Source organism: Arachis ipaensis, chromosome B06 (assembly GCF_000816755.2).
Source record: "Arachis ipaensis cultivar K30076 chromosome B06, Araip1.1, whole genome shotgun sequence".
In the NCBI taxonomy this organism is placed as follows: Eukaryota; Viridiplantae; Streptophyta; class Magnoliopsida; order Fabales; family Fabaceae; genus Arachis; species Arachis ipaensis.
This window is the reverse complement of record NC_029790.2, coordinates 13,644,296-13,657,003: the sequence shown is the minus strand read 5'-3', so window position 1 is coordinate 13,657,003 and position 12,708 is coordinate 13,644,296. Positions and strand designations below refer to the sequence as shown.

General features: G+C 36.0%; 1 protein-coding gene across 1 annotated transcript in view; it reads left to right on the top strand.

The window, feature by feature from the left end:
* Window positions 10,544-12,708, top strand: part of LOC107646491 — a 3,838-nt gene continuing 1,673 nt past the window's right edge. Inside the window, exon 1 of the mRNA XM_016350674.1 lies at window positions 10,544-10,861. Coding sequence (XP_016206160.1) covers window positions 10,544-10,861 — 318 coding nt within the window. The remainder of the gene's footprint in view (window positions 10,862-12,708) is intronic.

Here is a 12,708-nt window from a genome sequence, read left to right as displayed (position 1 = left end):
AAAAGTAAAAAGTATATATTTTAACAAAAATAATTAAAAAAATTCATAATTAAAAATTTGGTAAAACTAAAACGATTATACATAATGTTTCGAAAGCCTACCCGAAATGGATTATAGGCAATTGGGTTTTGAGTAATGAGGTCATAGATGATGGTGAATGTGCCCTAAATAGTTTCATATTAGCTCCAGAACAATGGGTGGAGTTTAAGTAGGTCATATGTAAAACAAAGTTGAGAAATATTTGAGTTTGACAGAATATTTATAAGAGAGAGTAATAATTTGATTATTACTTCACTTGTAGATAGATAATTTTCTTCCCTTGTATTATAGAAAGTTATTCTTCATTGAGGTAGTTATTGATCCGTGGATAATATTAGAAGTAATAAAGTGACAAGCTATTGCTTGTGATGCAAGTTAAGTTGGATATACAGGGACGGACCTAGAGGGGGCGAGTAGTGGCCTCGGTCCCCCCAAAATTTTAAGAAACTATACTTATATATGAGATATGTGTTTAAAAAATTAAAAAATATTATGTAATTTAATAGTTTTATATGTATTATTTTTTACTATGTGATGAATTTATGTCTTAATTATTTAATTCACTAATATTTTTTACTTAACTAATTTAATATCATACCCTCAAGTCTTTGTATCTTTTAAATTAGTTTTTATATAATAATCTCTATATTTATTTTTTTAAAAATTATTTATTTTTATATTAATATATTTAACATTTATATTATTATATTAATAATAACTTTTTTTTCAAGATAAATTATTTTATTCAACTGGATAAAATAGACATTGTCCATAACTAGGATAGCAATACATGAATTGGGGATCTCCCAAAAGTTCTTTAACAAGATAAAACACCAAAAAGCTTAAGAAAAGAAGATGAAGCACTCCAACAGAAAAATTAAGGTATGTGGCCTTGCATGTCTTGAAGAAGGTTGCTAGCTACAGTAAGAATTTGTTCTATTCCTTCAGTATTATTTTCAAAGATGAGCCGGTTTCTTGATTTTCAGATTTGCCAACACATAATCGCCAGCATCTGAAAGACACGGTTGTTGCTTCTCCGCCTCTTGAACTTGCCTACACTTTCCGACCACGTTCGCTAGAAGGAGAAGGACCCATCTCCACAAACCAATCCAGGTAATGAGCTTCTAACCCATACCTCCTTTGATTCTTGGCAGAAGAATAAACAGTGACTAATGATTTCTGGGCTGAGATTGCAGCGCCCACAGGGAGGAGAAATTGTGTGGATGTGGCGGTGGAGGTTCTCTGGAATCGAGAGCTTCTCATGCAAACAGTGCTAGAGGAAAAACTTGATTTTTGGGAGTAGGGGCATTTTTCAGAGCTCCAACCATGTGTCTTTGTGCTGCATCAAATCGGGACAGTAATCAATTAGAGAGTAATAGAACTGGTAGGCAATTTGGTATCTTGAGCTGACTTCATATTTTTTGCTTTTGGTTCTGGCCCAAAATAAATGATAATCACCTTCCTCAATTTTTGTTAGCAAAATATGATTAGCCATGTCTGAAGAGAAAATACTGTTCACTAATTCCAGGTTCCATTGTTTGCTAGGTATGATTAGCACATTTATCCATGTTACTTCCATAATTTGATTGCTGATGACTGAATTGTGTGGGACAAGGAAAGGTTGGGATGTAGCTACCCACGGTTCCTGAAAAATGCGAATGCTATTCTCGTTACCCACCTTTCAGCATATGCCTTTTTCTAAAACTTTGCGGCCCTCCAAAAGGCTTCTCCAGCCCCAAGAAGGTTGGTTTCCTGTCTCTGCTCTCATGATATTGCTGTAACAGTAGTACTTGCCTTTGAAAATTTTTTATAATAATGATTGAGGTTGCGTAGCTAGTTTCCAGCATTGTTTAGCGAGTAGCGCTAGGTTCTGAGCTTGCAGGTCTTTAAAACCAAGGCCACCCTCCTTTTTTGGTCTAGACATGGTGTCCCATCTAATTCACATCATATTTCTTTCTGTTCTTTTTTGCCCCCACCAAAATTGGGTGAGAATACTGTGAATCTCGCAAATTAAAGTATCTGGAAGCCTGAAGTAATAGAGTGTGTAAATAGAAATGGCTTCCCCGACTGCCATAATTAGTATATGTCTACCTGACGTAGATAGTAAGTGTCGTTTCCAGCCCTGGATCTTTTTTCTCACTTTTTCTTTAATAGCCCCAAATGTCTCATTCTTCGACTGATTAACCGTTGAAGGGAGCCCCAAATACTTGTCTTGTGTTCCTATGTGTCTAATGTTGAGCCTGTTAGCCAAGGCAGTTCTCTTTTTCCCCCGGGGTATTGTTGCTAAAAAACACAGCTGATTTAGATAAGTTTACTTTCTGACCACTAAAGCTCTCATATAGATTAAGGATCATCAGGATATTATAACAGCCATCCTCTGAGGCCCTACTAAATAGGATAGAGTTGTATGTGAAGAGTAGATGATTGATCGGACGACATCTTCTATTGATCTGGACACCAGAGATAAGACGGTTTTGCTCTGCCTTGTTCAGCAGAAAGGATAAACCTTCTGTAGAAAATAGAAAAAGATACGGTGATAAAAGGTCTCCTTGTCAGATTCCTCTATTTGGCTTAAAAAAACCAAAGGGCTGACCTTCAACAATAACAGAGTAAGAAACTGTAGCACCACCTCCTGAATCCAACTATCCATCTAGGATCAAATCCTAACTTTCGAAGCATGAACCATAAAAAATGACATTCCACTCTATCGTAAGCCTTACTCAAATCAAGCTTTACGGCCATTTCAGTATTCAATTCTGTCTTCTTGGTTTTCAAGTAGTGCATACATTCATGAGCTATAAGTATATTATCACTAACTAGTCTTCCTTTTAAGAAAGCGCTTTGATTAGGACTAATTAGTTTATTCATGATACTCTGTAGCCTATGAACAATCACTTTAGAAATAAATTTATAAACCACAGAAGATAAACTAATTGGCCTGACCTGTGTCATGTTTATAGCATTTGGAACTTTTGGGATTAAACAAATCTACGTGTGGTTGAAACCCCTGAGTATTCTACCTCTAATAAAAAAGCTTCTCACCGCTCAAAACACATCCCCAGCCACGATGTCCCAGTAATAATGGAAGAACTTTGCTGTGAACCCATCATCACCCAACGCACTTTTAGAGTGCACACTAAACACAGCCCGTTTGACTTCTTCTAGGGAAACTGGCCGTAGTATTCTCCTATTCATGGCTGGAGAAACTTTGGGAAGAAAGTCTTCAAATTCCACTTCCGGATAAGTTGATTTGGTAGAAGAAAAAATATCTCTAAAATAGTCTTCTGCAACTAAGGCTATATCAGCTCAAGAGGTAGCGAAGCTCCCATCATTCCGTTCCAATTTCCAGATTTTATTACGCCAAACCCGGGACTGAAAGGATTGATCCCCTTCCTTTTGCCATTTTATCCGAGACTTCTCCTTCCAGTAGCTCTCCTCCCTACCATAAGCGTCCTCTAGCATGTTTTCTAGCTCCTCAACCTTAATTCCTCCATTAATCCCTGTCTCTCTAAGCTCTTCTATTTTTTGAGAATCTCCTCTATTTCAGATTTAGAGTTGGATTTGGATGTTTGCTGCCATTGCACAAGATGATGTCTACAGAGTTTCAGTTTTTGAGCTAGAACAAACATCGCAAAACCTTCAAAGTAAGAGTTCCAGGCCTCAATAATAACCCCTCTAACCGCCTCGATCCTACACCATCTCTGTTGGAACTTAAACCTATGTTTAGATCTCTCAATTTGAGGACTGGTATCCAATAATAAAGGGGCATGATTAGATCCATTTTCTTGCATCCTAATCACTGTATTAGTAGGAAACATGTGCAGCCAGCTGTTGCTTACCAAAACACGGTAATCTTTCCAAAATCTGCTCTTCTCCTCTCTTTTTATTAGACCAAGTGAAATTTCTACCCACGATACCAAGATCCATCAAGCTACTTCCATCAATAAAGTTATTAAAATCTGAAATAGAGGACCAAGATTTCAACCCTCCACCCCTTTTCTCCTCCTGACTAGTGATGGCATTGAAATCTCCCATCACAATCATTTCATTTTGCATTTGCTGTATAATAGCTGACAGCTCCTGGAATTGACCAGCTTTGAGTTGTTCGTTTGTGTTAAGGTAAACACCAATTAATCCCCAATTCTATCCGTTAGACAAGTCTTTGACCGTGGCAGCAATGTAGTACTCTTTCTCCGAGAGGATTTGCACCTCCACCCCCTTCATTCCAAGTCAAGACTAAACCTCCCGCTACCCCAATCGGGCTCACAATTCTCCAAGACTCAAACCTGCATGCCCGTAGCGTCCTTTCCACTATTCGAGGTTGATTCTTAGTTTCACAAATGAATACCACCTCGGGGGAGTGGGATCGACAGATCCCTTTAAGGTTTTGGACTGTCAGGAGTCTCCCCAAATTTCGACAGTTCCAACTTAAGATCTTCATGAGGTTTTGGGTGCCAATTGACGGTTGGCACCCTCCACCTCCTTATTACCATCTGAGACTTCTTCCAAACAGGGCTTCTTTGAGCTGCCACTATTTTCCTTACCAATATACCCCCTTTTATAGCCAGTGTAGGTCTCCCCGTGGCTCCCCATTTGTCTAGCAAGTTGTTTGAAACTTTGCTTTCCTCCTCTCTCCTCCTTAGCCTCGCCCATAATAATCATATTCTCTTCAGTATTCATTGGGATGAGTCTTTTTTGCAGAACATCATTTGTAATGGTACCCGCTAGAGCCTTCAAAGAGTCGGCTAAGATGCCATTTTCTTTCTTTTCAGTCATTAAATTAGGATTGTTGGTCTTCCTCGCCTGTTTCTTATCCCCTTTTATATTTAATTCAGCAAAATTCTCCAATAGCCAAGAGGGAGCTGGTTTCTTCCTTGATTTAGGGGTGGAAGAACCATAAGCTCTGGCATAAGACGAGTCTGAATTTGATTTACTCTCAATTCTCCTTCCTACTTGATTTGCCTTCACCCATTCTCCAATAGCTTCTTCTCTAACACTATCACTTGCAGAGTCATCCAACAACTATTGACAATGCTTGGAATCATGTCCTAGAAGCGCGCAATAGGTGCAGAATGTTCCCAGCCTTTCATATTGGAGACCTACTTCGATCAATTTTTTATTTGGTCCAGTGATCTTCATCGAATCCTTCAGTCTCCTATCCCCTTCCATCTCTACCTTGGCTTTAATGATTCGAGTTTCTTTCCCTCGCACCTCATATAATCCAACATCAATAACGCTTCCAATCTTCCTACCAAGTTTACGTCCAACTTCAATTGTTTTAAACGGTTCTGACAAGCTCCAGATTTGGACCCAAATTGAAAAAGTAGATATAACATTTTTGTCTTCCATCGGATCTTCCTTTCATCTCACAACATGGAGGATAAAGTTCTTAAATAGCCAAGGGAACAATGCTTCCAAGCTTCATACCAAGTTTACGTCCAACTTCAATTGTTTTAAACGGTTCTGACAAGCTCCAGATTTGGACCCAAATTGAAAAAGTAGATATAACATTTTTGTCTTCCATCGGATCTTCCTTTCATCTCACAACATGGAGGATAAAGTTCTTAAATAGCCAAGGGAAACCTCGTTCAACTCGTGCAACGTCCGTGTCCTTATAAAAAAAAGAACTGAAATTGATTCTTGCCTTTGTCTACGACTCTCAATCCTTCCGGTCTACCCCATATTATAGTCATAGCCCCTTCCATTGTGTCTGCCGAAAAGGTGCGATCAGCAAATATTCTCCTATTCAAACTCCTTATGCATGCGTGCAAACCTTCAGAGATGTCTTCCTCCTCAAGCACCACAACCTCCTCTGTATTCTCCTTGTCTTCCTCCCCTGTATGTTGTTGATTGTCTCCTAATGCATCCATGCTGATAGAATAAAGAATGAGGAAATGTTTGGTGTATTGTGATTGTCAATTAGCAATTGTGTTTGTGAAATCCTATGGGCGATGTTTTTTGAAACCCTAGCAGAGCACGAAGAAACCCTAACAGGGCATTGATTGTGTGTTAATTGTTAACTTATATTAATAATGACTTACGTAGTTATATTTTAGTAATCACATTATGTATTTTAGATATTATTTTCTTGTAAAAAATACTCATTTTTTTTAAATTTACTTTGTTAAAAGAAAAAATTTTATAAAGATATCTTATATCTTGTATTCTATAAGGATACTGTGTCTTTCAAATAATTAATAATTCATAATTTATTTTCAAATTTTTTAAAATTTTTGAAAGAATTAATTTTAATTAATAAGATATGTGATAATTTTTAACTAAACATGCTATAAATTATTGGTATTTTATAATTTTATAATATACTATTGATATTTTTATATTTCTTTTATGTAATTATCATATTAAAAATAAAATTGTGAAAAAAATTATAATTATATATATATATGTTAATTATTTTTATGGAATGAAAAAAATTATCTGAAATTCGGCCCCTCCATATTAAAATTTCTGGATCCGTTCCTAGTTGGATAGAAATCATGATACCGTGTCCTAGGTAAGTCGGCTAGATTAATCCGTGTAGTTCTTTTTGAAAAATAGCTTTAATTATTTTTTCGATTTAATTATTTTAACTCATTCAATTCAATTTATTACAATGACTTAATTATTATAGTATATAATACTTGATTAATTTTACTACATTAATTGTAATTCCTTATATTAGTTAATTGGTTTATTCATTTATAAAGTTTGAAATAAAATAAATAATTTATTGTTTATTCTAATTGAATTCATTAAATTTAATTTTATTATATATAAATTAAAGATAATTTATAAATCACCTTATTTTCTTAGTCTTTTATATTCCATGAATTGTTAAGTTTTAAGTTTTATATTTCTGTAAGCAAAAGTAATATAAAGCAAAACTTTCTTCACTCTAAACAGAATTATTCTATGTATTATTAACTAATATCATCATTAGATTTGATTTATTAAAATATAAAATAATTTTATATAACAAATTATTAATTAAACTCATTCTAAAATGTAAGCAAAATAAATTAATTTTCTAGGCGGTCCGATGTAGATCCATAATTTATACAACAATCAAATAAAGCATAGAATTTGTGAATGGTGATAAAAAGGGAATAAAAAAGTAGGGCTCACACCATGTCGGCTTGCTTGCCTTCATTGTATCTTAATAAAACATGGACCTACGGAGACTAATTCCGATTCCAAGCTGGGCAGATAGAAAACCTATCCGGATCTCATACAATTAATTTCAACCCACACCCAAAGTCCTCTTTAGTCTTTTTGGGTCTTCTCTCTTCCAGCAAGCAAGCATATACGCCAGCAATGGAGAATGGCGGCTTGGCACTGGCAACTTCAGAACAGCGAAGACGAGAAGATTGGTTGCTTATACGACGATGGGATGATGACGGGGTTGTGATGGCGAGGAGGTTGACGATGATCGGAGATGCTAATGTGACCAGAGAGGTTAGATAGCGGACCGGCAAGAGGAGACTTTCACTGATGTTGTTGTCGTTTAGATTGCCGTCGCACTGGAATGCTCTCTATCTGTAACTGATGGAGGTGAGCTGCTGCAAGGAAGGCATGGATTCAGATCTTATTTTCATACATTTTTTTTACTCAGTATATTTTGATTTGTCAGTATTTATGATGTAGAATAAGTGTTTTATTTTCGACTCAAATTTTTTTCGTTTTTTAAATCATCAAGACAGATTTTTTCTTCTTTTGGATTATGGAGGATATGTGATTTTTGATGCAGTCCAATTTTAAAATGATTTACCCAAAAATATACCTCTTCTTAGTTGCTATAAAATTATAAAAGGTGTGGTCCTACAATCTTACCATACGTACTTGCTAGAATTTATGTTTGCTTTTATTTTTTTCACTAGAGAAAAAATGGTTAGGCAATATGATTTGTTGGAGATGATTACACCGCCAAAAGAATGCTGGAAGATTCATGTCAAAGTAATCAGACTTTGGTCTTTACCAAGATTCAAAGATCCCAAATCCATTAGCTCCATTGAAATGGTGTTGATGAATGAGCAAGTACTTCTAATTTTATTCATACACACAATTGTTTCTCTGTTTTCATACATTTAGTCCCACATTTGTATGATCCTCACCCTCATAATTGTCATAATTTCAACCTCAGCAGTTTCTGCTTTTCTTGGGACTATTCATTTAAAAATAGAACAAAAACAAAATCCAGTTCTATATTTTCCTGCAAGAAAACATAATCTTTTCATCATAAAAAAGATTCTGCAGTAAAAAATAGATTTAATATATAGCTCATGTTGTATTCGGACAATAATGAGAGGGGTTGGGGCACTTTTAGCAAGATTTTCATAGGCAGTTGTATAAAATTATAAATTTTAGCTTGCAAAGACATGCACTAATCCAAGATACATAATCACTAAATAATGCAGATTGGATATAAGAGTTTATGCCGACCAAAAATAACAAAGTTTGAGTCACTCTTTCTTTCACATCCTACAAAAAGCATAATGTATATCTTTGATAAGAAATAATACGCACATCACAACAAAATTGAGAATCAGATTATTTCTTACTTCTTTGTTTATTATTCTCATCTTGAAGACTTAAATTTCCTCCTCCCGTATGGGGGACAACTAACAAGAGAGGTTTGTATTAGAAAAGTTTGTGCTAAGCATCCCCAGGTAGTGTTGACTGTTGGGAACCAAGCAGTATAGCCTCCACTGATTTAACATTCAAAATTCTAGACTAAATCAATCACATTAAACAAAGATGCATATGGAGGGGAAAAAAAGAGAGAAACATAATAAGAGCATGACTAAAACATATGCATGTTTATCGTTAGTCTTAACCCTTTTCTAAATAACACTTAATTCTCATGCATGATTTTCATCATAATAATTGAAATCGCGTAGCCTAATTCATTTAGCAACTTAAAAGTGGGGTTTTAACTAAGTTTTTTATAGCAAATACTGAAGAATATTACCACAACTTCTCTTGAATACTCAAAGAGGATGTATGAATTTTTGAGATATAAGAGCAGTAGGAGAAACAATTTAGGCTACGTATAGAGATGCATGCTTCACCCTACTTGGGCCTTGAAAAGAGATAGGTATTAATGGAAATTATAATAAATTGTATGATGTTTAAATAATTAACTAAATCAATTAGTTGATATAATTAAGTGTTAATTATATGGCAAAGAGTTAATTATTTCGTGGGTCTCAGGATCATATGTTAGGAGGTTATTTGTCATTCTATTAACATCCAACAATATCTCAAGACCAGAACATATCTGAAATAGATGTTAGCATGAACTCTCAGATGATATTTTGTATCGATAGAGAACCGTGATGAACATGAGAGGTGAGTTTTTATTAATTGCAATTATAAAAGTTCTTTATTATTGATCATTTTTAGTTTGATTGAATTTTTATAGTATCGTATAATATGCAGAGTTAACCATGTCAGATGATGAGATTAAGCAGTTGTGCTTAATGGATATAGACAAGATCTTAGATTCCTATGATAAAACCTTGAAAGACTATCCTCCTATGCCTTTAGCAACTGAAGTTGATAGTTCTTTGTTAACCGAAAGGGTTATTAGGGAAGAGCTAAACTTTAACAGGGATGATTTAAAGAAAAATGTCTCAGACATGTTAGCCATTGCAACACCTGAGTAGAAATATGCATTCGATAAAATTGTTACAGCTATGTATTGTGATGAAGGGGTTTTTTCTTTGTGTATGGTCATGAGAGTATTGGAAAAACATTTCTCTAGAATCTTATGTCTGTTGAGATTCGCTCAAGGGGTGATATTGTGTTAAACATTGCTTCAAGTGGTATTGCATCTTTACTTCTTCCCAATGGAGAACGGCACACTCAAGGTTCAAAATACTGCTGAATATAACTGAGGATTCTGTATGTAACATCAAACCTGGTTCCCCTCAAACAATGCTGTTGTTGAAAGCCAAACTTATAATTTGGGATGAGGCTCCAATGGTTAGTAAGTATTGCTATGAAGTGCTTGATAAATGCTTGGGTGATATCATGAGATTTTCTCTAACATATAATAAATATTTGCCCTTTGGAGGAAAAGTGGTTGTACTTGGTGGAGACTTTAGACAATTTCTTCCTGTCATTCTACGAGGATCGAGACAAGATATCGTTTATTCAACCGTGAATTCGTCTTGCCATTGGAAGTTTTGTCAGGTACTCAAACTAACAAAAAACATAAGACTCTCTGTAGGGACGACTGCTTTAGATCAAGATGAGACAGAGCAATTTGGTGAGTGGTTATTGAAAGTTGGTGATGGTCTAATAGGTAACAATATGGATGGTGAATCTGAGATATGTCTTCCAGGAGATATTGTTATTCCTTCTTCGGACCAGGCATTTGATGAGTTGGTTTATTTTTCTTATCCAAATATTTTGGATAAAATGTCCTCAAAGGATTTTTTTTAAAGCAAGAACTATACTGGCTCCCACGTTGAACATTGTTGAAGAGGTCAACAACCATTTGATGGCTATCATTCCTGGAGGGGGAAAATTATATCTCAGTTTAGATTCGATTTGTATGGATGAAGGGATTATGGAGAGCCAACTAGATCTTTATGGTCCTAAATTACTGAATAGCATAAATTGCTCTGGTTTGCCTTCACATAAATTAATACTCAAGGTTGGTGTTCCGGTGATGTTACTGAGGAATTTTGACCAATTCAGTGGTCTTTGTAATGGTACAAGGCTACAAGTTAGGAAGCTTGAAAATCATGTCATAGAATGTGAAGTCTTAACGGGTAACAATGTTGGTCATATTACTTTGATTCCAAGAATGAATATGGTACCAACAAATGAAACCATCCCAATTAGATTCCAACGAAGACAGTTTCCATAATAGTATCGTTTGCCATGACAATTAATAAATCTTAGGGACAAACTTTATCTCATGTTGGATTGTACTTGCCCAAACCAGTTTTTATACATGACCAACTATATGTGACACTTTCAAGAGTTAAGAGTAAGAGAGGTTTAAAAATTTTACTTATGAATCACGTAGGAATGTCTGCAAATTCAACCATTAATGTTGTTTATAGAAAAGTCTTTGAAAAAATAGAATTCTAATGTAAATATTTTAATTTTATTTTAAATTCTGTATCAATGTATAATTATTTTACTTTAAAAAAAGTGTAAAATGATTATTACTCACTATTTTTAAGTTAAACTTTGATTTTAATCATAATTTTATAAATGTTTTAAAATAATAATTATTGTGTTTTTTTTAAAATATCTAATTGTTACGATGGGTAACCGGAGATTATTGGGTTGGATTAGTTTGGCTGGCCCAATCGTCGGAATGAGGAAGTATCCAAGCGGATTGATGATCCAAGGCCCCGTCCGACTTCGGTATGAGAAAATGGGGGGGTGGTACCTGCAAAGACACTCCGATGCCAAAGTCAGCAAAGGGAGTAAAACAAGTCTAGAGAGTATTGGGACTTATGAGATACTTGAGAAGTGTCAGTGTATTTATAGTGGTGAACCCATAACCACCGTTGGTGTAGTTTCGTTATTTATAGTGGACAACCGTCCCTTTATCTTAGGGAGGTTGAGATATGGCTCCAGGAAGTGGGTAGAGAGATTTTAGGGGCAGTTACTCATTTGAATGAGTATTTATCTGCCAGATAATCTTCGTCCCGACTTCTTTAGAGCAAGTCGTGGTAGGGACCGACTTCGTAGGGCGAAGGTCGGTGTAGGGCGAGGCTCAATCCTTTGGATTGGGCCTTTCGTCTGGACCTGGGCCTTATCATTGGGCTAGGGTATGAACAGTGCCCCTACTCGAGCCCAATTTCTTTTAGGACTTGGGTTCGAGTATTCTACTCGGGGTCGTAGCCGGCTTGTTGGAGGACCGACGTAATGGTTTGGAATCGACGTGACTTTTCGTGACTTTTTTTATTTTCACAGTTACGTCTAATCAAACGTCGCGTCCGTTAGAGGTTTGCATAGGGATTGTCTTGGTAACGGTGCACCCATTAATGACTGCATCCGTTTTTACCATTATGCCCCTAACGTGTTTATAAATATTTTCCTTCTCTTTCGTTGCTTCGTTCTGCGATTTTTCAAAATTTTCTTCTTCTCATCCGTTCGTGGAGCACCCCTTGTTTGAAGGCTTTTATCTTCCTCTACCTTACTCCCAAATAAAGGTTAGTCTTTTCTTATCTTCTTTACGACGTGCTTTCTGTTTGCATGCTTTTATAGAGAGAAATTGATTCGTAGGCTCTGATTCCGTATTCCCCTTAGAGACCATGTTTTTGATTTTCTTTTCTTTTTCCTTTGTAGGTTTCACTCACCTTTTTAGGAAAAGAAATGTCTTCCGTAGAAATTCTTGCTCAGTGGGTCGATGTCACAGTCTTAGGAGAGGAACCTCTGGTTGACACTGATTTTATTACTGACCTTCGCACTCGTCACCGGCTCTGCACCTCTGATGAGGATGAGCCAAAGTATGAACTGCTTGCCCCGGGTCCAGAAGACCGGGTTTGCTTTGGGAGGGCTTCAGAGGTAGCCCCTCATTTCTTTTACATGTATGAGAGTATGATTACCCGCCTGGGCATTTTTCTCCCTTTCTCTGATTTTGAGGTTGCTGTTTTACGTCACTGCCGTGTTGCACCTACCCAGCTTCACCCCAATTCCTGG